The 22,220-nt window shown below is 45.8% G+C and overlaps 2 protein-coding genes across 6 annotated transcripts in view; one reads left to right on the forward strand and one right to left on the reverse strand.

The window, feature by feature from the left end:
- Positions 1-4,388: 4,388 nt before the first annotated feature.
- GPA33 (glycoprotein A33) lies at positions 4,389-15,054 on the reverse strand. The gene is made up of 7 exons (XM_051780080.1): positions 14,783-15,054; positions 10,375-10,526; positions 9,285-9,495; positions 8,827-8,985; positions 6,547-6,660; positions 5,977-6,100; positions 4,389-5,547 (listed from the first exon to the last, which is right to left on the reverse strand). The coding sequence occupies exons 1-7, from the start codon at positions 14,829-14,831 to the stop codon at positions 5,466-5,468; spliced, it is 891 nt and encodes a 296-aa protein (XP_051636040.1). The 5' UTR covers positions 14,832-15,054; the 3' UTR covers positions 4,389-5,465.
- Positions 15,055-21,239: 6,185 nt separating this feature from the next.
- The window catches only part of STYXL2 (serine/threonine/tyrosine interacting like 2), a 36,326-nt gene continuing 35,345 nt past the window's right edge, over positions 21,240-22,220 (forward strand). For all 5 annotated transcript variants that reach the window (XM_051780040.1, XM_051780041.1, XM_051780042.1 and 2 more), the window contains exons 1-2: positions 21,240-21,388; positions 22,075-22,216. In XM_051780040.1, coding sequence (XP_051636000.1) covers positions 22,095-22,216 — 122 coding nt within the window. In that variant the 5' untranslated portion in view covers positions 21,240-21,388; positions 22,075-22,094. The remainder of the gene's footprint in view (positions 21,389-22,074; positions 22,217-22,220) is intronic.

The following is a 22,220-nucleotide window of genomic DNA, read 5'->3' on the forward strand; positions in this document are numbered from 1 at the left end:
AACTAGATCTGTGGAAGAAGTTTCTGTTGACCACTGTCTCTGCTCCAGCATTCTCTTACATCATATATTCTGTGGATACAGAAATACCTGGGTTTGACATCTTTAATTTGAATTTTGTTGTGGAAAGCTGATCTTCCCAGTAAAGATAAGGCAGAAGCAGCTTTATCCTTGTCCTTCATGACCTCCTCCCTATCCCCATTCAGATGCATCCACAGAAATACTTTTTTTTTTTTTTTGCCCTTCACGTGCTTCACCAGATTGAGCTTTTGGTGGGCTTTGGCTTTCCTATCCCCACACCTGCACACCCACACAGCATGTGTGTCTCCCCAGTTGCTTGTCCCTGCTGCCATCTCCTGTGTGTTTCCTTTTCATGGGTGAGTTTTGTCCTTTGGTCAACCTCTGCTTGTTTGACTGTTTATCTTGTGGGAGGTGGTACTTGAAAAATCAATAGGCTCACCTGGACCCCTTTTCTCTTCAGGACTCTATGCCACAGGATTCTCTCAAGCAGGTCTCTGAACGAGGCCTCTGAAGACTGCTCTGCTGAGGGTTGTGATGCTGCTTTCTGCTGTTTTCCTCCCTCTTAGGATCCCAAATGGTCTGTCAAGTATTAGGCATTGGGCTTTGCTGTTTGGGTGCATGTCAGACTGGAGGAAGCAGTGCTGTGAGCCCTGATGAAATGGCACAGTTGATGCTCATCCCACAGGGAGTGTTCTGTGACAGGTCCCCAGGAGTGAGGTCCGGGCTGAGTCATACCCAGCTGGAAAACTTGCTTCCATTTCAGACACTCTGAGCAGTCACAGTCAGGTGGTGGTGTGTGCTGAAGGTCATATTCTTCTAAGTGTTTGAGATTGGGTGAATGAAAACCTGTATTCCAGGAAGGCCTGTCTCAATTTCCTTGCAAAATAGTTGTAGTTTTCTGTTCCTGATATCTTTAGGAAAATCTGCATAATTATCACAGAGAACCTGCGGTTTTGGACCTGTTAGGAATAGCACTTTTAAGTTCAACTTTCTGCTAGCAAGAATTCCAGACTTTGCCCAGAAGTGAAGTGACTCAAGCATATCTGTGAAACTGGGTTCAGTTTCTGGTTGATAGATAGAGGTAGATACTCATCGTGCAGCTGACTGCAAAGGCTTTAACAACATCTTTCCATTTGGCAGAGTGAATGTACTGCAGTGGAGCAGGAGAAAAACAAGTTTGTTATCTAGTCTCTGTCCTCTTGATGACTTCTGCTGGATTATCATCCCTCACTGTCACCCTGGAATGGCCAACCAATAATTTTTGTTCCAGTGATTTAGTAAAATGAAGAGATTGGCAAACACTTCTATTAGTCTAACCTTGTGTTATCTCTGCTCCCTTACTTTTCCTTGGTTCTGTGTTAGAAGCTCCCACAAACTTCTTTAATTGCCATTTATCAAATAATTCCTCTCAATCCCTAGTGAACAGGTGAAATGCAGGAGAGAGAAGTTACAAATTCCCTTGCGTTCCCTTATATTGGGCTGTAATAAATTTAGTACCAGTTCCAACACATCCAGTATTAATCTTGATGGTTTGATCATTGTACTGTGAACTTCATCAGCTAGAAGACTGTCTCTCCTGGAACAGATGATACAAAATAAATAGAAAAGGAGTGCTGTTACTCTAGCAACGAGAATGGTGAGATAATTAACTCTTGTCTGAATTGTGCACTGTACTGAATCTTGGAATGGGCTGTGGGATCAACAGCTCCTCTGTAATGCTGGAAGTACTCAGGATGCTAAGAAGAGTGAGGAAGGCAGTGAGAGCAGACCTCTGGGGTTATGTGGGAAGTGGGGAGGGGGTAGAATCCCTTAGGGAAGCTCTGTATAATAGAAGAATTCATTAAGGTTGGCATTTCGTGAAGAACAGTGTTTTCCAAACACAAGAGCAGTCCAGGAATGCAGGTAGATTGATCTGGGGAACTGTCTTGTCTTCACAGAGCTCTCATGGCCAGTCCTAGTGCAGTGTGAGGGAGTTAGAAACAGGAGTGGGCTACAAAGGAAGGATCCACAAACACTGACCACCTCTGTAGGGATGGTGTTTGGAAAGCCCACGCTTACCTGGAATTGATGCTTGCAAGGGATCAAGGTCAACAAGAAAAGCTTTTGTGACTGTGTTAGCAGGAAAGGACTGGACAGGGAAAATGGTCCTGCTGTTGAATGATGTGAGTGATTTAGTAACGTGACTGGAGCAACACAGAGAAGGCTGAGGTGCTCAGTACCTTCTCTGTCTCAGTCTTTTCTGATAAGGTCTGCTAACTCTATACTCAGAGTTCCAGGAGAACAGCAGCAGTGGATGAAGAGTGAGTCAGGGATCAGTTGGGAGTTCTAGACCCATCCAAGTCCTGGAGCCAGAGGGACAGCATCCAAGGATGCTGAGAAAGCTGCCTGATACCTTTTCAAGTCTGTTCTCACCTCTGAAAGGTCGCAAAAGCACAGAAGGTCCACAGCAGTGGGAGGCAAATACTGCACCCATCTGTCAAAAGGGTAATCTAGGAAGGCATAGGCTGCTCAGCTCCACTGGATTTCTTAGAAAAATCATGGAGTGAGTCCTCTTGGAACAGCTTTTTGGGTACACAAAGGAGAAGAGGGGGTCTGGAATGAGTCAGCGTGGATTTGCCAAGGTTAAATCATACTTGACCAGCCTGGTTGCTTTCCGTGATAGGTTTGTGAATAATGAAAGTTGAACATAACTAAGCAGTAATTTGCTGTAGGCTGTGTAAAAGGATAAAGTAGGAATTTACTTTTCTGCCTGGTCATACGTTTTCTCCTTAATTCCTGCCTTTTGAGGGAAGTGAGTACTGAAGTTGGGTATACACACATGAACTCTCTGGAATTAGTTAAGTATCACTAGCTTTCTTCATGTTCCCTCCAAATACATTATTGCTGGTTTAATTTTGTTTAAGGTTGTGGATATACTACAGGTAACTCCTGGAGTTATTCCTGCTTCAAAGACAGACAAGTAACTAATTCAGTCGCAGAAAAACTTTGGAGTGAGATAGAAATCTGAATACATGTGATTCTGTCTGACTGAGTTTAACAAATTGGTTGAGGGAAAACACATAAAACATTCTGATAAATGCACTACTTCCAAGATATTACTCTTATCAAAAAAGGAAAAATTATAAGCAGCACTGGATTATCTCAGCCATGTCTTCGTGTGCTGTCACTTAGTTTATTTCTCAGTGTAGAACTGAGCTTAGTGTTGCAGAACTTCAAGTAGTTCTGTTGTAAAGGTCGTCAAGTTGGACTCTCTCTTGCTTTTCCCCTGCTTGTTCTTATGGAACCTGCTTACAGGGAATTGAATTCACAGTTTTGGGGGTCATTGTTTAGTCTCTTCTGTATTTCATGGCTGGTTTCTTCAGATAACTTAGTACAGGTTTGCTAATCTGCATTTTTCTCTATGCCTGAAATGACCAGTGTGTGAGTGTTCCTTGAGGGCTTCAGCTGACAGGCAGCAATTAAGCCTCAAATGTCCTAAAAGTGACGAGTATGGAACAGGTAGCACAGTGTTATTTAGTGGCCAGAGCCAGCTTCTAGCTATAAATGCTGCTGATAATTGTCAAGTCCTTTTGCTGGCCTTTCCAGCTAAGATCTTTGAGATTCCCTACTATTGTCCCTCAGCAGAAACCCTCTTCAGCCACAGGGTTCTGGTGGAGGGAGCAGGGTGTGCTGACTAACGCCTGTAACATTTATAAAAGAAATAGCTTTTTGTTTCTCACTAAAACCGTGTTATAGTGCTAATTAGATAATTCACGCTATACTTGCTTGCTACAAAAGAGAATAAAATACATACCAGCTCTGTTTCTGAGCCATGCACTTCATTTTTTTATCTGCCTTCAGCTTCTGTTTGCAACCTTCTTTTTTAGTCATCCGTTTTTGCAATGTTTTGTCATGCCTCGTGGGAAAAGGTCCTCAGAATGTCTTGCTGAGCTGCATTTCGGGTTGTTCATTGCCAGAGAGATTTGGGTTTGCTTGTTCTTTGTAAAAAGCTCCTGTTGTTGGTCTTTGCTACTCATTGCTACAAATGAGTAATTGTATTTTAAAGTACTGTGTAAAACAAAGTAAAACAAAGGCAGCCAGAAAGCAAGCCAGAATAACAGTTCTGGTAGGGTGATTTTCATAGTTCGAAATCTAGAAAATTCTGGTCATGTGTAGGAGGATTGCTGGTTCTTCTTTGAAGTTAAATTTTAGATTTTAATTACAGTAGCTATTTGAGAGTAAAGGGTATGTGGGAGGCATTGCAGTAAGTTTCTGAAACTCCTGAAGCTGAAGATGCAAAAGTAAGTTTTGAAAGGATAAATATTTTACTGTAAGTAATTTATTGAACATGTCTTTAAAAAAAAAACCACAACAACAAACAAACAAAAAACCACCAACCAACCCTAAACCAGCTGTTAATTAATTTTAATACCCTGCTGACAGTCTTTTGGACAGACAGTCCACTCTCTTCCAAAGATACCAGTGGTAGGAGTTCTCTCCGTGTTTGGACACAGCTTGTGCATAAAGCGCTTCTGATTAAATTGTTACAGTTTTGAATAAAAAGGTATTTTTCCTTCTTCCCTGCCTCCCCCTCCACTTTTTTCTTAGTTAAAGATGTACCTGCTATGTACATGCTCTCACACTGTCATTTTTTCAGAAGCAGCAGCAGGAGCAGGGGACAATTTCTGACTTGCCCATGCAACAATCAGGAGGAAAGAATAACATAATGAAAATTAGTATTTAGGAACTCTCTGAACTCAGAAATTCAGGAGTCTGACAGTATCTAGGCTATTAGGGCTATTAGCCTGTTTCTGGATCTTATTAGCTGCCAATTACAAGTCCACCTGACTTCTTACCCATGGATTAGTGTGCATCGTTGTCCCAGAGAGGAGACTTCCACTGATCATCTAAAAATTTTTTCCCATACCTTTATTTATGTGTGCATGTATAATATATACAAAGAACACATTTAATAAAATGTCCTTAAAAATCAGCTTGCTTTGCTGTCCATAGAAAAAGCTGCTGTACTGGACAATGCTGTAAGCTGTGACATTTGCATGGCACCGTAAACAAGACCTCCCTTCCTCGATGAATTGCAGTTGGTGACCTTGAAGCCATCTCCAGAGCTGGGGATACAGCAGCAACTCTGTTCTCCAAATAGACCCGACTGGCTTCTTTTTTCAGAAAGTGGGGGAGTCTAAAAAGACTGGTTATTTTTGGATGACTGGGTGAAACAGTGCTCCACAGGCATTTTTCTCCTGTGAGGTTATGTATCAGCACTCATTGTACATAAAGCACTTCTTTGCAGGGAAACAGGGATGTTCTCTCCCAGAACTTGAAGGCAGAGCCATTAGCTTTCATTTTATTATTCATTTCTTGCAGTAAGAAAGAGGGACTGATTTCTTTTCTACAGTGATGTCTGTGCCTCAGCAAATCCTGAAGATGGCATTGGCCTCCTGCTTCTTTCTTCATGCATTTGCATCATCCTCCTCTGGGCTCTGCTCTCTCGTTGGTATGTCCTTGGAGGGTTCATTCCTCTCTTCTTGCACCCTAAAACATTGTTCAGGAGTAGAGATGTTAATTAAAACCAGCTAGAAACTTTATTGAAGAGATTTTGTGTTAGAGTGGCTTTACACTGCTCTAAGCTTATTGGAACTGTACCAAACAGAACGCCATAAATTAAGCCTTGCTGGTGATGCAAGAGATGTGTGAGCTCCGTTTTGTTCTTTCACAGCGTGTATGCTAATTCACCTCCAAGGTTTTGATTCTACCCCAGAGACCACAAACGTGTCTGGCACTACAGGACATACTCCATGAGAAGAGACGGGAGCCGCTAGGCTGGAAACCGAAAGGGGAAAGCAGCACACGCTTCCCTTGATTCCTTTTTCCTCCTGTGCTTTCTACTCCATATGTTGATGCTGGAGGGGAAGTGAGAGCCCTTCATCTGTTCCATTCACTCCTGCAGGCAGAGGCACTTACGTCATCTCATAGTCGGTGTCCTTGCTCTCCCGGCAGCAGCAGCAGTAGGCCAAGATCCCGATCACTACGATCGCAGCGATGACTCCGCCGATGATCCCGGCGTACAGAGCGATGTTCATGGATGCTGCAGGGGAAGGAAAGCATTAGCCCTCGATGTTCATGGATGCTGCAGGGGAAGGAAAGCATTAGCTCCTCGGCAGGGTGGATGATGATCAGCACAATCACTGGGCTTCAAACCCCACCAGCAGGTGTCAGACCTCACTACCACATCCAGACTGAGTGGAAGCCACATTTGTTTGACTACAGTAGCTGGAGTTAATTCTGTACTGGGTAGTCAATAAGTCTGCAGGAGCAATTAATGACAGGGAGGAGCCCCTGAGTCTGAGCAACTGCTGTACTAATTCTGTGAGTTAGTGAGTGCTCTACTGGCACCAGACCAGTGGAGAGGGTCTCTCAAAGGTATGCAGAAGCCAGATAACAAACTTGTCATTCCCCTCCCTTAACCCTTTGCCTCTTAGCTTGGGTACTTTCTCTGGTCCTGCTCCTCCAGCGAGCAGCCCCATCTCTTACGTGGCACAACGCTGACCGTCATGTTGCAAAACTCCGTCCCCACAATGTTTGTTGAAGTGCAGATGTAGAAGCCAGAAGTATCCGCTGAGACGTTCTTCAGAGTTATTAGTTCCCCTGTTGCGAAACACAAATCCAGTCCAAAAGAGAAAAGAATTAAAGCAGGGAAGAAAGTGGGGACAGCAGCCCTTCAATTCCAGCCCGGGGTGGTTGGAGTGATGAGAGGTGCTTAAAGCTGATGGATTGCTCTGGCTGGCTCTGGAGCTGCCGTGCTCATCGCTGGGTTTTAGCGTGATTAGTGGGAGGACAAACGGAAGTGTGCTGTTTAGATTACAGGGAATCTGTGGTATTTGAACATTCCTTTTAGAAAGAAAATTGTAGGTGGAGGGTAGAGAAGTGTGTGTGCTTAGTGAAAGCTTTTTTTTTTTTTTTTTTGCATTGGATTTTGCTGAGAAATATAAGGTGCCCAAACCACCATCTGGCTTTCAGAACTGGCTCTCTGATGAATTAACTTGTAAAACAGCAAAAAGCTCTTTAGTTCTCCAGCTCTTAGGATTTCAGACTTGAATTATTTAGCAGTAGGGGGAAAAGTTTTCTAGTCTGGGAGAGGCCACACAGGCTGTGAAAATAAACGAAGGAAAAGAAATGAAGTGACATGACTGTTATGATACTGGTGCTTTGTGTCCAGCCTAACAGAGCTCAGTGCCATAGGCTGAAGCTTAGGCAGTCAAGCAGTCAGCTTTTGTTCCTTACATCTCCAGCTGATGTTTGTATGTGTAGTCCGTGCCTTTTCTTAGGATCAAGGTCCAAATCCTTGCTCTAAAAGCAAAAGACTGAATACTTACCAGGGACTTTCCTGTTTTATTTTCCCCGTGATTTCACTTCTTTCTGTTTAGTCTCTGCTGGCACCTAGTGCCAGAGAGTAGAATAGCATGCAAACTGAGAAATGATGGACTGCATGCTTGATCTTTTTTATTTTTATTTTCTTTTAGTCTCTACATACTGCCTGTGCTTATTTATATAATTTTTTCTTTTTTTGGTGCGATGTTTGTATCTCTCAAAGTTGCAGAATATAATTGGAATGTAAATCCTCCTGTTAAATCGAAAGGGAGTCAAACCGGGAAAAATGTGGGTCAGATGCTATCAATTTTGGAGTGTCTCCTGAGGGGGTTCTGCACACTTTGCAGCAGTAGGACTTGCTTAACACAGAAAAAAATTGCTTGTAGCGACAGTCCAACCGGCTTGGGGTACAAGGGGACAGTCGGCTCACTGCTGGGACACGGGTGCTGTGGTGACAACAGCAGTGAGGAGGAAACGGATCAGAGGAGAGCCAGGGGAGAGCAGGATGGCAGCAGAGGCAGCAGCTGCTGCTACAGCAAGTCCCGTGTGCTCAGGGCTGTGTGTGATGCGCTGGCACCACTCAGTGGCCAGGGAGGTGAATAAGGTTCGGTGATGTTTCATCCTTTGCGAGTTTTGTGCAAGAACCAGCTTGAGTGAGTGTTGAATATCCTGTGGAGTCTCATCATATTTAGTTTACCCCCTCCAGTAAGTTAAACTGGGAAGGGTGGGCTCAGATAGTCTTTCTGAAAGCTGGACAGACCAGGAAAAGCAAAAGTTTAATGGAATAAATACGAGTCCTCTGTCACTGCTACACTTCTCTACAAATAGTTCTACCAAAGGTCCTACCTTGGAAATTCAATTCCCTTTTCTTTACAGATTCTGAGTTAAATTGAAAGCAAATAAAATACTTGGGCCTGTGCGTCAGTCCTGAAGAACCAGAAGCCTCTTTTATTTATGCTCAAAGCAGTAATGATGTAACTTTCTCACACCACCTTCCTCTAGGTGAGGAGTCCTCTCTGGAATTAAAGTAGCTTCCAGAGCCAGCTTTTGTTTCCTTCACCCTAGAAAGCGATATGGTCACTGCCAAGCAAACTGGGATGTAAAGACAAATCAGTTAGAAAAGTCGATGCTGTTCTTCATGTAATGCCCACCTTACACCCAGCAGCTGAGAAGTAATTATTTCTGGCTGCTTCCAGGGAGAGACAGCTTCCTCAGCAGGTGGGAGCTGAAGTTAAAAACTTACTGACCATGCTTACTTCAGATTACAGGGCTTTTCCCCCTGCTGAGTTACTCATGAGTATGTCTTGTATCAGAAGGACAACTTTTCAAAATCCTAATCGGGGAAGGATCCAGAAAAAGCCTGAAGAGCATTTGCATTTCAAAATCTGTCCAGCCCTCATCTGCAAAGAGCTTAGGGACTTGATATCTTTGAATTTCCCTTACCTTCTGTGTTTTCTAGTGCACGGGGCTCATTTCGTACGTTGAAGCTTTTCCAGGTATATTTGGGCTTTGGGGAGCCCTCCTGAGACACGCAGGTTAGATTGATTGTCTGTCCATACTCTGGTGTCCCCAGAATCCTGCAGTCAGGCTTGGATGGTGCAACTGAAGGAAGAAAAAAGGAAGTAGTTTTATTACTTAGACGTAGTTTCTTGTTTCAGCCCATCTCTTGCTAAGCAGAGGCTGGTCTTGCATCTACCACCTTCTTCTCAAAGGAACTCCAGTGAATTTGTACCTATTTTGTTTCTCCCTTCTTGGCACTGGAAAGCCAAGAAGGAATTGTAAGATGCTTTTTGGGGTGTGTCTAATGGTGTTAGGTGTTATCCTTTGATAACTGGAGTATGACAAGCCACAGGGCAGTTTTTATCTCATGGGAGTGGCTTTGCCTCCATGCCCCTGCTCACCGAGGACGTAGAGGGACAGGACCGCGCTCTGCCGGGGCGGGTCGTTCCTCAGGCGGACGCTGCACACGTACGTCCCGTTGTCCTCCATGGTCACCTCGCTGATGGTGACGCTGATGTCCCCACTGTCCACGTCACCACTGAACTGGACACGATTCTCGTAGCCCTCGCCATACTGCACGAGCCCGTCGAAATACCTCGTGACAGCGTCAATCTGGTAGAGAGGGAGGGAAGAGGATCAGTCTCAGTTCCTTCTGTGTGAGTCTACAATGTAACCCGATGAATTAGCCCACTCTCGGGAGCAGCTTGGGAAAGAGGGCCTTGAACTGCGCCCGTTTGACAAAATGCCAGGAAAAACATAGAAATTCAAAAGGATCTGTGTTTCTTTCCAGACTTCCCTTCTTCCCACCTTATGTGAAATCAGAGACCACTGATTTCTTTTGCTGGGGCTTATTCGCCTTTCCTCTCCATGGCAGGACAACATGAGACTTGTCCGAGATCCACATGTCAGTCAAGTTCCCCCATGGTTACTCAAATTCTTCCAGGAAGGATCTTCAGAGAAGAAACCCTTGGCAGTTCTCGCAAGGAGATCTCCAAAGGCTGCTTCCCTTCTCACTAATTCCCAAGAAGTCAAGGAGAACTTTAAAAGTCTTCTTACCTTCAGATACTCCATATGAACGTAGGAGGCCTCAAGAGTCTCTCCATGTACTATTACCATCAACTTGGAACTTTTTATATTGTATCAAAGATATTCATATATATAAATATATACGTATAACACACATACTTAAAAGTATACATATCTTTTTAGAAGGTATCTGAGCATTTAACATACAGTGATGTATCCTCAATAACCAGTTGTGAGACCAAGAGAGAGGAAGAAGAAGGGTGGGGGCTTGCCTAGTGTCGTGCAGGAGGTTCAGGATAAATTGCATCTCGATCAGCGTTTCTGTTCGCTCAGTTCTGAGATTAAAAAAAGTCTTGGAGAAACTACATTTTTCTTCCAACACACAGTCCCACCCACAGTCCTGCTTCCATCTCCCCTGCCACCCCCCTCTTGGATGCCCTGCCACGTTCTTGCTTTATGATTTACCGGACTGGTGATTTTCTTCCAGACAACAAGGTCTCCGCTGTGAACAGAAGTCGCAGTTTTGAAATTACAGTGCAGAGTCGCGTTCCTTCCCCGCGCCACCTGTATCTGCTTGGCAGGTGCTTCCACAGTGAGGGCACGAGCAGACGCCAGAACTGGGAAGAGAATGAATTCTGCACTCAGAAAGAGTAACAGCATCTTGGGTTCCACCTTTGGTCTCTTTGGCTTTCTCACGTGCCACAGTGACCCCACATTCCTGCTGTCATCCACGACGTTCCCCGCTGAGCAAGATCTGGCTGATTGACTATAGGGAGCTGCTGCACAGGATGGCCGAGAGCTAAACTCTGCTCTCTGTTGTGTGTTTTGAGGGAGAAGAGAAGAGGAAGAGAAGAAGAAGGTTCTTTGCCTAGACATGTTTCACCATGGAGTTTAGAAAGATGTTTTGTTTGTTTTTTTTCCCTGAGCCCTCTTTCAGTGTGACTGACATCCTTTGACAGTTCAGAATATACAGAGGGAGACAGATAAACAGATACTGCAAGTGCATCAGCAGTCTTAAAGATTCAGGCTAAACTAACAAACTGATATTGTCAAATTTCAGGGATCAGGAAAACTGTTAAATAACTTGCCTTAATCCAAGTCCATAGAAAAGCAACATTTTGTGCTAGGGAATCAAAACCTGTTCATGCAATGCCCTGAAAACAGAAAAACTTAGAAAAGCAAAGAGTGATTGAAAGAAATGAGAGAAGACTAGCTATTAGTTTTTAAAAATGAGTAAGGCAGTAGTCACCTTTCCCCAAGAACTCAAGCTCCTGCCTCTGGAGCACTGTAATAGTTGAGAGTTGAATAAAACAGAAATCCCTCTGTGCCCTGGTGAAGCATGCAGGGCACAGGGCAGGTGTTTCTTGTACACTGTATTCCATCTGACTTGCTGTGAATTCATCACGTCTGAGCGTTACCTAGTGGGCAGGTCTTAGTTGTTCTCAGAATTGAGATGGACATTTACCTCTGCCCTGCCACAGATGGCCTTCATGCCTGTGGGGATCCGTGGTTAAAAACACCTGCTTTCTCCTAACAGTTTGTGTGGGTTCTGGGTTTGGGTTTGTTTGTGGTTTGGGTTTGTTTTTATTTAATGGCACCAAACCGAATCATTTGGAAAGAATGTACATGGCAGGAAAGGAAGTGCTGCTCAGAGGCACTTCCACAGCAAAGAGGGACATGGTGCTGCAAGGAGGAGGGTTAAGGAGGGCACAGATGTATGCTCACCCCTACGAGGGGCCCGCTGCGTGTAGTGGGGAAGGTTTGCTCCTGGAAGCTGAGTCAGTGTTCCCTGGAGAGGAGCTGTCTGAAAAGTTGCCCTCTAGCAAACTTCTGAGTCCTCATTCTGCCATACTTTGGCCAAATTAGATCTATAGGGAAGTGTAACATGCAAGAGAGAAAGCAAGGAATGTCTGGGTTGCACCTTGAGTTGCCAACTGGCTGTGAGTACCTGCTGTTTTAGACAGGAAAAGCCCACAGCTACTTGCATCAGGTCAGTGAGAGAGAGAAAGCCTTTGGTGAGTTGAGCACGACCAGATCCTTGACTAGGAGCGAATGATAGAAAATAACAGTCTAGGGACCCAAAAGGTTTTGTTGCCACTGAGCTAAGAACCTGCAGGTGGCAATTCAGGTAATTACACTGGCACAGGAGTGTGCTTTTAGCCGAAGTTATCATCTTTCTGCATCCCCTGCCACCCCACGAGTTGTTCTGTGGTCTCGCACAGCTCATTAGTTAGGCCCGTGTTTTAAGCTCTTCCTCTGTGACATGGCGGTGGTGGTTTCTGTTCTCATGGAGGTTATTTCATTTACAGCTGCTGACAGCTCTGAGAAGGAAACCAGCAGGGCAAAGTATTTCTCGAATGCTTTTATTGCAGCCACTCCCAGGTCTTTTCCCTGCTTTGGAGCACCCAGGGCAAGGCCCATGTTTGCATAGCCCCGGGGCTCTTTCTGACTGTTGTTCTCATATCCCCTTGGTATGAGAGACACCTAAGCTTTCTCTTTGCTTGTTGCAACTGGATAGAGGTGCTTTCCTGCATTTAGGTGAAAAGCACCATTGTCTGTACTAGAAGATGGAGCAAAACCCATTTCCGGATCCTTTTGTCACTCAAACTGGTTCTGCCAGGCTGGGGTTCACTGACAGGTTAACTGAGCCCTGAGGCAGAGAAGAAACTGCCCAACCCTTAGGCTTCTTTTTCTTCTTCCAATTGGATGACTCGAATCCCACAGTAAATAAGGTCTTTCTGTTTTTTCTGGACATGTCTTGGTTGGTGCAGAGTTGGGGAACAGCTGAACCAAACACCACGTGGAAGAGACACAGCCCGTAACAACCGAGACTGCTTTTTCATCTGGTGCTGTCACCCCACTGCCCCATTTCTTCTGATGCTCATCTGTTTGTCACCCACATCCTTCTGGATCCCAGAGCTTCCCTCTCTCAGGGAAGCTGCACAGTTTCATTCTGGGATGCTGTTCACTCATGCTGATTTCCTCCTTTCCCTTTCTCACCACATTTCACTTCATAGTCAGCACGTGTAGAAATTGTGGTTCATTTTTCAAGGGTTGGAGTTCTTTTTCTGAGGGAAAACAGAATCTATTCCAAGTATGGCTGGAGGGAGGGGAGGCCAGTTTGGAAAGAACTCCATAAAAGGAGAGAGGACAAACAGAGACAGTGTCACCTAGATTTAACCCTTAGAATTACTTGTTTTGGTGTTGTCAATTAGTACATTTATAACATTTCAAGAAATTGAGAAAGGTTTTATCTCCCTTTACTGAACTTAAGATTTGTACTTGTACAAAGAAAAAAAATGACGTGTCTGCTTTCACATTCCTTCCTAAGTGTTAATAGATCGAAGGGAAATTGATACAGCTAGAAACAATTAGAGAAATATTTTGTTTGCTGAAAAAATGAGATTCTGATCAAGCAAAATTATTAGTGCTGATTTCTTATGGTAGATTTGGCTAGTGAGAAAAGTAGGAAAAGAGGAAGTGTTTTATTTCATTTTTACAAGGAAATGTTCTAATTTTTAATTCATTTACCTCAGAATTTAGCTAAAATTTAATTCCAAAGCAGGAGAGAGAAAACCTCTTAAACGTGAAATTTGCAGTAAAAGTAAATATTTTGTTTGATTCACAATGGCCATTTGTGTCTTTTCCTGCACCAAGGAGTTCACAGTACCAGTTACTCACACAACTGCAGTGAAAAGCTCTACTGCAGAAGTCAGCCAAGCACCAGAATCCTGATGCAGCACTGCCATGTGCTGTGCAGTTTCTCCACTCAGGTGCAGTGCAGGAATCTGCTGTACCTTCTCCAGAAATTTTTCACAGGCCAGTGTTTTAACACTAAATCACTGCCATTTGAGTTCTGCCCAAACCGGCAAGAAGAGCGTCATCCAACATACATATTTCTGCTCTGAAAAGTTCCCCATCCATAATTTAGATCGAATGAAAGGTGAGAATAATGAAAAAGGAGAGGGAATAGCAATGGTGTTACACAGTTTCCATAATGATCGTGAAATCATGACCTCTGTTGCATATAGAGCACATCCACTTTTTCTAGTTACGTTAAACTTTCTGAATTTCCTTCTCGTGGGTCTTATCGAAGTGAGGTTTTCAGGATTTTTGGTTAAAAAAACCCAAGCAATTTCCACGAGTGTAACTTGGTCTGGAGCCTGGAAGAAGGTACAGGAACATTGATAGGAGAAGATGAGACAGGATAAAAGGCGGTGGAACTGAGAACTGGAATTGCTCTGCAAGGCAGAGGTGAGAAAGGGCAAGACTGTGATGAAGGCCCAGGATGAGCAGGCTGATTAACGTGCTTTAGTAGGAATCACTGTGTATCCCCTTGGTGTGAGTAATACACAGGGATCACAAGTTGTATCAGTGTAGTATTTAGGCTACAGAGATGTTCAGTACAGATTTATGTATAGAAGAACAGAACTCAAGGACTCGAGGCCAGGTTGAATGGAGCTCTGAGCAGCCTGATCTGGTGAAGGGTGTCCCTACCCATGGCAGGGGCGTCGGAACAAGATTAAGGTTCCTTCCAGCCCAGGCCATTCTATGATCTTTCCACTCCCAGATGAGGAAGTTCCTTCTTCAGAGATAAACGCTGTATTTAATGGAAACCAGTAAAACTGCTTTTAAAAGATATTTTCCAGCCTCATGAAGAATAGCATTTTTCCCCACTGTCTTGCAGCTTTAGGATATGCCCGTGTGTCTGGACATTCGGCACAGAGACAGTGCACACACTTGTCTGATCATAAACACAAAGGAACCTTTACTAAACAAAAAAGCAACTCACAGAGTACACTGGAGTGCTCAGACTTTGTAGTGCTGTTTTCTTCTACCCAGCCCTTGAGGACGTAACCAAATTAGTACTTACTTGCACTGAAAACGAACAGCCCAAGTCTTCTCATTGCCGTCCCCCTCATCTCTCCTTTGTTTCACCTCAGGGTGCTCTTCCTTGTAATCTCTAGGTGGCTGAATAAGTAATTGGCTTTAGCTGAATGGCTGCCTTGCAGTAGCATCACAGGTTCACTTCCTCAGTCTCTTTTTAAGTGCTTCTTCCCAGGTCTGCCACTCCCCTCCGGGCCAGAATGACAAGCTGGATCACCAGTAGGCTTTGACATCGCTTGCCGCTCCCTGCCCAGGGGCAGAGAGGAGAGTTGTGAACTCCTTCCCTGGCTGTGAACTTTCCTCCACAATTAAACTGCCTTTCCCAGTTTCTCCTAACACACAGGTACGTAAAGCAAGCGAAGGGACAAACCGAAGGGTGCGGTGAGACTGGGAGTGGAGTGTACAGCGCAGCTGAAGTCATGCCTGTGGCGACAGGTGACTAGGGGAGGGTCAGCCTCATTCATCTCAAATATTTATTAAGGGAGCCTAGGGATAGAGTTAAAAAGGTACTGAAGTGTTTCAGCATGCAGGTAGCAGCCCATATCCAGGCTTTAAGGAACTGAGGTGCCAAACTCCACTTACTCCAAATACCCGTAGAATATGCAATTTATGAGAATTTGATCACTAATGGGTTATCTAAATAAAAGTGAGATACATCTCAGCCAGGTTCTTACTCTCTTAAGCCTGCTGTTCAGCTGCCCAGTGTGTGGCTTGCACAACAGCTGTAGGTACCAAAGGTGCTCCTCCCTTTCAGCAGAAAAGGGCAGTCAGATAAACTATGGCTCACAGGTGCTGGCTGTGTGCCCAGGAGGGCAAACCCAGGCACTGCTCCCGTGCTCTGGATGGGCATTGGGAAGGCACAAATAACTGCTCCTGTGATTGACTGAAGAATACAAAGAGGACTGATGGCAGCTCGGGCAAACTTCTGACATTACATTCGACTGAGGGCAGCTGGATAGCGTGCCTTCTGAAGTTTTCACTGCCACTAGGCAGCAAGGGATGCTTCCATCTGGGATAGTCATCTGTGCTCCATTTCTAGCCATTTGAGGGACAAAGTCGCTTTTAGGGTGTGAGTGATCATTTTAGGCATCTTAGATGGGGAGTTCACGTCCTTAGACATCATTTTCAGATTACAACACAGTGATAATACTGATGAACTTTGCTTTGGTTTTTTGAAGGAGGCTACCCCGAAAGTGGTTGTCTACACCGGATATCTGTGTTTAGTCCACTGAAGTAGATCTGTATCTTGCTCTTGTGCTGACCTCAAACTAGCCTGGTAAACCTGCCAAAATCCCCACTGAAGGCTACCTCGTGCTCCATATGACAGTTGTTCAAAATACCTCCAAGGCAATGAAACTTGAAAGTGACTGGAAGTCCCTCTGATAGAAAGGACAATCTATACTTCTGTTCCTTACACATAACCTCAGTTCTCCTCGAACTGTTAGCACATAGGAGTACAGAGACTTAATTCTTTGGGAATTTTCCAAATGAGGACAGATGGTAGAACAATTCATCCTGGTGTATGTGTCTCATCTTTGGTTGGCTGCAGGCATTAGGAGATGGCAAGGACCCTGCAAAGAGGGGAGAGCCATTTTCCAAAAGCAGATTGCTAACCTCAAAATGTTAACTACAAATTACTTAAGATGTAAACAAAATTGGAGCAACGTCAGTAGTCTCTGTTATCCTCTTTGGAGCCCACAAGGATGATAGTCCTTACAAGAATGAGTTTCTTAAATGTTTACCTCCTTTAAACACTTCAAAATCTTTGTGACTTTATCCCACAGCCTCCAGGGAGAGACGTAGGATCTTTGCTGCAGCTTCCACACTTCTGAATTTGCTCCCATTTAATATTTTAAGTGAATCAGAGATGGTGACAGAAATGCTATCACTGTACACCATCTGCTCATACTTCCTGTGTTAATTCTCAATTCTTTACAGAACAGCTTTGAGTGTTCACCATAGGAAGTTGGTTACAGTTTCTGACAGACACTGTACTAACTTGGTCAGCCTGCTGTTACCCTCTTCACACAAATATGACTTTCACTATCATTTATACAACCTCTCCTTCTTCTCTTCCCCCGTTAATTTCAAAACCCAGTTGACTGATTTCAGCTAAATTTGATGGACAGATAGTAATCTTAAAAATAGGAAGTTCCTTTCAGTCTCATAAAAATCATCAATCCCAATCCGTTGGGACAAGAGAGAGCTCTAAATTAACAGTACCTCGTGGGCATTAATAATTGTCTTCCATTCCAAGAATCTGTGGTTTCACAACCGATACAACCATGGTCAGTCTCATCTTTTGTGCAGCCAGGGAAAAATTGTAGAGTGAGTAGTAACAGGGACAGGCTGCCTTTTGTCATGGCCATGTGGCAATGCTGGTGTGGAATCAGTTCCTTGGTGGGAACGGTTTTACCCTGCACTCCATTGCATCACGAGTAAATAAGTTGGCACTGAGAGGGACAATGTTCTCTTGTTTTGGAGACTTTGCTAAGACTGGTTTCCTGTGTGTTGTAGAGAGCATATGCTTCAACACCTGATACTTACAAAAATTGATATTAAGAGGCTTGTTTAGATGCACTGTATTTATTGCTTTTTTTAGTTAAGCCTGGATTGGAAAGGCACTTTTATGCTGTCACTTTTCCCTAAGGTTCTCATTGGGGGTCTCAGGTTAAATGCAGGAGGCAAATGTACAGTTTACCTGTGAGAAGTCAGTAGAGCTGCCCTGTGGTGTGGTGGGGTGACCCTGGCTGGATGCCATATGCCCACCAAAGCTGCTCTCACTCCCCTCCTCAGGTGGACAAGGGAGAGAAAATATAATGAAAGCTCAGGAGCTGAAATAAGAATGAGGAGATGTCACTCATTGATTGCCATTATGGGCCAAGTAGACTTCACTTGGGGATATTAATTGAATTTACCACCAATCAAAATCAGAGCAGGTTAATGAGAAGTAAAGCAAGTCTTACAAACACCTCCCTCCTTCCCAGGCTCTCCCTCCTCCCCCCCAGTGCTGTGGGGAGATGGGAATGGGGGCTGTGGTCAGTTCATCACATGTTTCTGCTGCTGCTTCCTTCTCAGGGAGAGGAGTCCTTCCCCTGCTCCAGCGTGGGGTCCCTCCCACGGGAGACAGTCTTCCATGAACTTCTCCAGCAGGAGTCCTTCTCACAGGCTACAGTTGTTCACAAACTGTTCCAGCATGGGTCTGTTCCATGAGGTGCAGTTTTTCAGGAACAGACTGAGACTGCTCCAAAGTGGGCAATTTTAAGCAATGTTAATTTTGTTTCTGGGTTGATTTTCTTTCCCTCTCTAATGTGAGCTGCCAAACCCACAGGCATTGGCACCACAGCTAAAAGAACTGCCATAGGTACCAGCAGCACTGCCAAAGCTTTGCAATGGCCCTACTTAGGCTGACACAGGCCTGTGTCCCAGCAGAGGCTGACACATACCAGCTGCTTCATCCCTCACCCATGGGCAATGCAAACCCTGGAAGTCTTATTTTTGCTGATGACTGCAGCTCTGGGGAATCTTTTTGCTGATATGTAGGGTTTTTAGGAGATATTATTAGGTTATTTAAATGAAACTGACGTTGACACGAAAAGCTTAATGCAAAATCAGGGTGACTTCATTGTGTTGCCAGAAATACACACTCTGATAAAGCTTGCCTGTAAAAGCCAACGAGGATTAATGCATTGGTAGCATGGTGCTAACACTATAAATTAAAGTAACTTCTGTTAGTTAAGAGAAGGAGGAACCTCCCATCAAGGTCCCACCTTTCCCACCCAAGAGGACAGCACCTGGCCTTGTTCAGTTTGGATTCATTTATGAATGAATACATTAATCACCAGTGACAGAGGCACAACCACTTACAGCACAAACACTTACTTTTTGCTATGTTGGCATGTGTAAACATTCCTCAGCCAAGCTTCCCATCATCCTTGCCTCTGCTCTACGTGGTCATCTTGATCCCAAGAAGCAACAACCTGTATCCAGCACTGAGGGGGAGCTGCCAGGCTGCCTGCTCTGAGTATTCTCCACCAGTCTGCAGCCTACGGGATCCTCTCAGCATCTCAAAATCTGAATGGTTGCAGTGGGCATGGCAGGGCCTTCAGGTCTTGCCACCATCCCTCTGCTGCTAAAGATTCACAAACAGGATTTTCAGAAGCAGCTCAGTGACTTAAAAGCATCAGGTTTTATTGGGTGTCAGTGACAAATGTGCTCCCACAACATTTAGGCCCTTTGAAAGCTCTGTTCTCCAATCATGAGGCAGTCCATAAGCAATCATCTTTAGATCACCTCCTGCCTCAATTAGCAGTAATTAACAAGAACACATATGTCCCTGCATTGCAGAAGTGGCTAAAAATTGCATTGCCCAGAGGAGGCAGCTGCAGGATCAACACAATTCGTCTTCTTTTTGTTCATGAAACTGTTAGGATCTCTCCAAGCCTGTAATCAGTCATCCATTTCTCCCCTTGATATGGCACCTGAGATTCAATATCCCACTTCCCCTTGTTCCTACTTGCTCACCCCAGTAACTGTGCTAACACAAGTCTGGGATGTGGGCACATAAAGACCTGAGCGCCCATTTCGTGGCTCTTCCCTGCCATGGTGTGGCATCCCTACGGATGTGGGGATGCGGCACTCAAGCGAGAAGGAAGGGCAGAATGCAGGCCCTTGCCCAGCACAGCAAGGTATCTTGCAGTAGCAAAGGTATCTGTGGTATGAGATGGGTGAGTTTCCTTTTCCACTTCCTTTCTTCGCTTTCTCATTTGCTTGTTTGTTTGCAGAGGGAATCAACAGTGGGATGTCATCGCATGACTCAGAACTGGAGCCCCCAGTGCAGGCAAACAGCACTTTGGGCTTTCATCTGGCTGTGCCCCAGACCAGCCTGGCCTATGAGCTTTGCTGGGGAGTAAAATGGGAACCAGAGGTTTCCTTTTTGAAAAGGCATCGGAGAAGACACGGTACAGCTCAGTCCTAGCTCTTCCAAGAACAAAAATCAGCTGATCATACAATCACAAAACCACAGAATCGTTTGGGTCGGAAGGGACCTTTCAGGATCATCTAGTCCAACCTCCCTGCCACAGACAGGGACATTTTTCATTAGACCAGGCTGCTCAAAACCCCATCCAACCCACCCTTGGACACTTCAGTGATGGGGCATCCATAGCTGTCTCCAGGCAACCTGTTCCAGTGCCTCACCACTTTCACAGTAAAGAATTTCCTCCTTTTATTTAATCTAAATCTACCCACTTAGTTTAAAATCTTTGCCCTTTGTCCTGTTACTACAGGCCCTGGTAAAAAGTCTCTCTTCTTTTTTTTTAAGATCCCCTTTAAGTACTGAAAGGCTGCAATAAGGTCTCCCTAGAACCATCTCTTCTCCTGGATGAACAGACCCAACTCTCTCAGTCTTTCTTCACAGGAGAAGTGTTCCAGCCTTCTGATCATTTTCGTGGCCCTCCTCTGGTCCTGCTCCAAAAAATCCATGTCTTGTGCTGGGAGGTCCAGAGCTGAATGCTGTCCTCTAGGTGGGGTCTCACAGCAGCAGAGTAGAGTGGGAGAGTCACCTCCCTTGGCCTGCTGGTCACACTTCAGATGCAGCCCAGGATATGGTTGGATTTCTGAGCTCTCAGTGCACATTGCTGGGTCACATCCAGTTTTTCATCCACCAGTACTCCCAAGTCCCTCTCCTCCAAGCTGCTCTGAACCCATTCATCCCCAGCCTGTACTGATACTGGGGACTGCCCCGACCCCAATGTAGGACCTTGCACTTGGCCATGTTGAATTTCATGAGGTTCACATGGGCCCACTCCTTCTGAATCAAATGCACCCTTAGCCTGGTGTCATCTGCAGAATTTCTGGGGGTGGCTCAGAAATAATGACACTATCTGTGTCATTAAAGGTATTGAACAGTACTGGTCCCAGTAGGGATCCCCGAGGGACACCACTTGTTGACGATCCCCATTTGGACACCAAGCAAGCCATTGACTGTAACTGGATCCCATCCAGCCACTTCGCTATCCATTGACCAGTCCATCCATCAAATCAGTCTCTCTCCAAATTAGTGGTAAGAATGTTGTATGGGACCATGTCAAAGTCATTATAGAAGTCTAGGTAGCTGACAGGTAGCTTGCTTCTGGTAAAGTTCAAATGGCTCGTCCTGCCCTGCGATTCCCAAGGACATCAGAGGTCATACCAGCATTTCAGTTTGTGGCTGGCAGGATCCCACTTGCCTGGAGGCTCCCTGCAGGCAGAGGTCCAGCCTCACTGGCTCTGGGCTCTTTCCTGCCGCTGGGAAATGTCAGAGGATCAGCCCACAGCGGGGAAGGAGTTAAGTGCTTGACCAGCTGCTGTCTGTGAGGCACTGAATTCCTTCTCCGTGCAATGCAGCAGCCAGTGTCAGGACAGCTATATTTAGAGAGCTGATAAAGGTTTGGTGCCAACAGTTGTCCTGCCCCTCGATGAAGAAGCTGCAGAGAGAGCAAGAGAGGGCAGCTGATTGCTTTCTTCCCAGTGCCATTCCCTGCTGTCTTCAGTGGACTCTTTTGCTGTGCCTCCAGCAGGTACCCCCAGTGGAGTCGTCCAGGCACAGGGGGTAAGTTCCCTTTCCTTGCTCCCCTGCCCCGTGGGTGGCAGCCGCTCCTCAGCCCCGCTGGTGGCACAGGGCTGCGATCCTCCTTCCCGAGGCTGGTGCTGGGGCCCTGTGGAGCTGCCGCCGGCTGTTGCGGCACAGTGGGGTGACAGTCCGTGTGTCTGGACACGGGGAAGAGTCGGCTGTGGTGTTTTCACGCTCCTGCCTGAACTACATCCCCGTCACTCTCCCACGCCCAGGGCGAGTGCGGCAGCCTCCACACAAAGGAGTGAAGGACAAAGTCCCAGGCCCGAAAGCGCCTTCGGCCTTAAGCTTGAGGAGCGTTTCGTTTTGGGGAGGTCTCATGTTTCTTTGCCCCTGACACTCCTTCCAGCCCAGCTCTGGCTCTGTACAGCTCCTTCCAGCCACCACGTGCGGTCAAGGGGGGGTATAGAGTTTCTGCCCCTCCACCCCTTCCTTCCTGGCCTTCCTGCACCCTTACTCACAGGCAAGGAGGGCACTGGTGCTCGCTGGGCAGCAGCCAGGGAGCTGCGTGAGGCCCTGGGAATGGCAGGCACCCTGGTGGAGGAGCCGGTGTAGGTGCCTCATGGCCAGGGCTCCTCGCAGGGAGCCCCTTCTGCTGTACCCTTCATCCCTGCTGCCCCACAGCCTCTGTAATGGTTCTCCCTCCTGCCCTGCTCCCCATGCAGCGGATCCTCTGGCCGCCACCATGGCCAGCGGCAGGGACTCGGACAGTGAGCCGGCGGTGCCGGAGGAGGAGGAGGAGGAGGACGAGGGCCCAGACGTGAAGGCCGTGCAGGCCCATTACCTGCGCAGCCCCTCGCCCAGCCGGTGA

This window comes from Manacus candei, unplaced genomic scaffold (genome assembly GCF_025592945.1).
Source record: "Manacus candei isolate 608988 ecotype Guabito, Panama unplaced genomic scaffold, ASM2559294v1 h1tg000014l, whole genome shotgun sequence".
In the NCBI taxonomy this organism is placed as follows: domain Eukaryota; kingdom Metazoa; phylum Chordata; class Aves; order Passeriformes; family Pipridae; genus Manacus; species Manacus candei.

Excerpts from the sequence above, each read along its gene's own strand:
- GPA33 (XM_051780080.1), bottom strand. The coding sequence starts at position 14,831 with ATGAGGGGGACGGCAATGAGAAGACTTGGGCTGTTCGTTTTCAGTGCA. Across the intron at positions 8,986-9,284 it reads CCTGTCCCTCTACGTCCTCG|TTGCACCATCCAAGCCTGAC; the intron begins GTGAGCAGGGGC and ends TTCTTCCTTCAG. Across the intron at positions 6,661-8,826 it reads TGCACTAGAAAACACAGAAG|GGGAACTAATAACTCTGAAG; the intron begins GTAAGGGAAATT and ends GTTTCGCAACAG.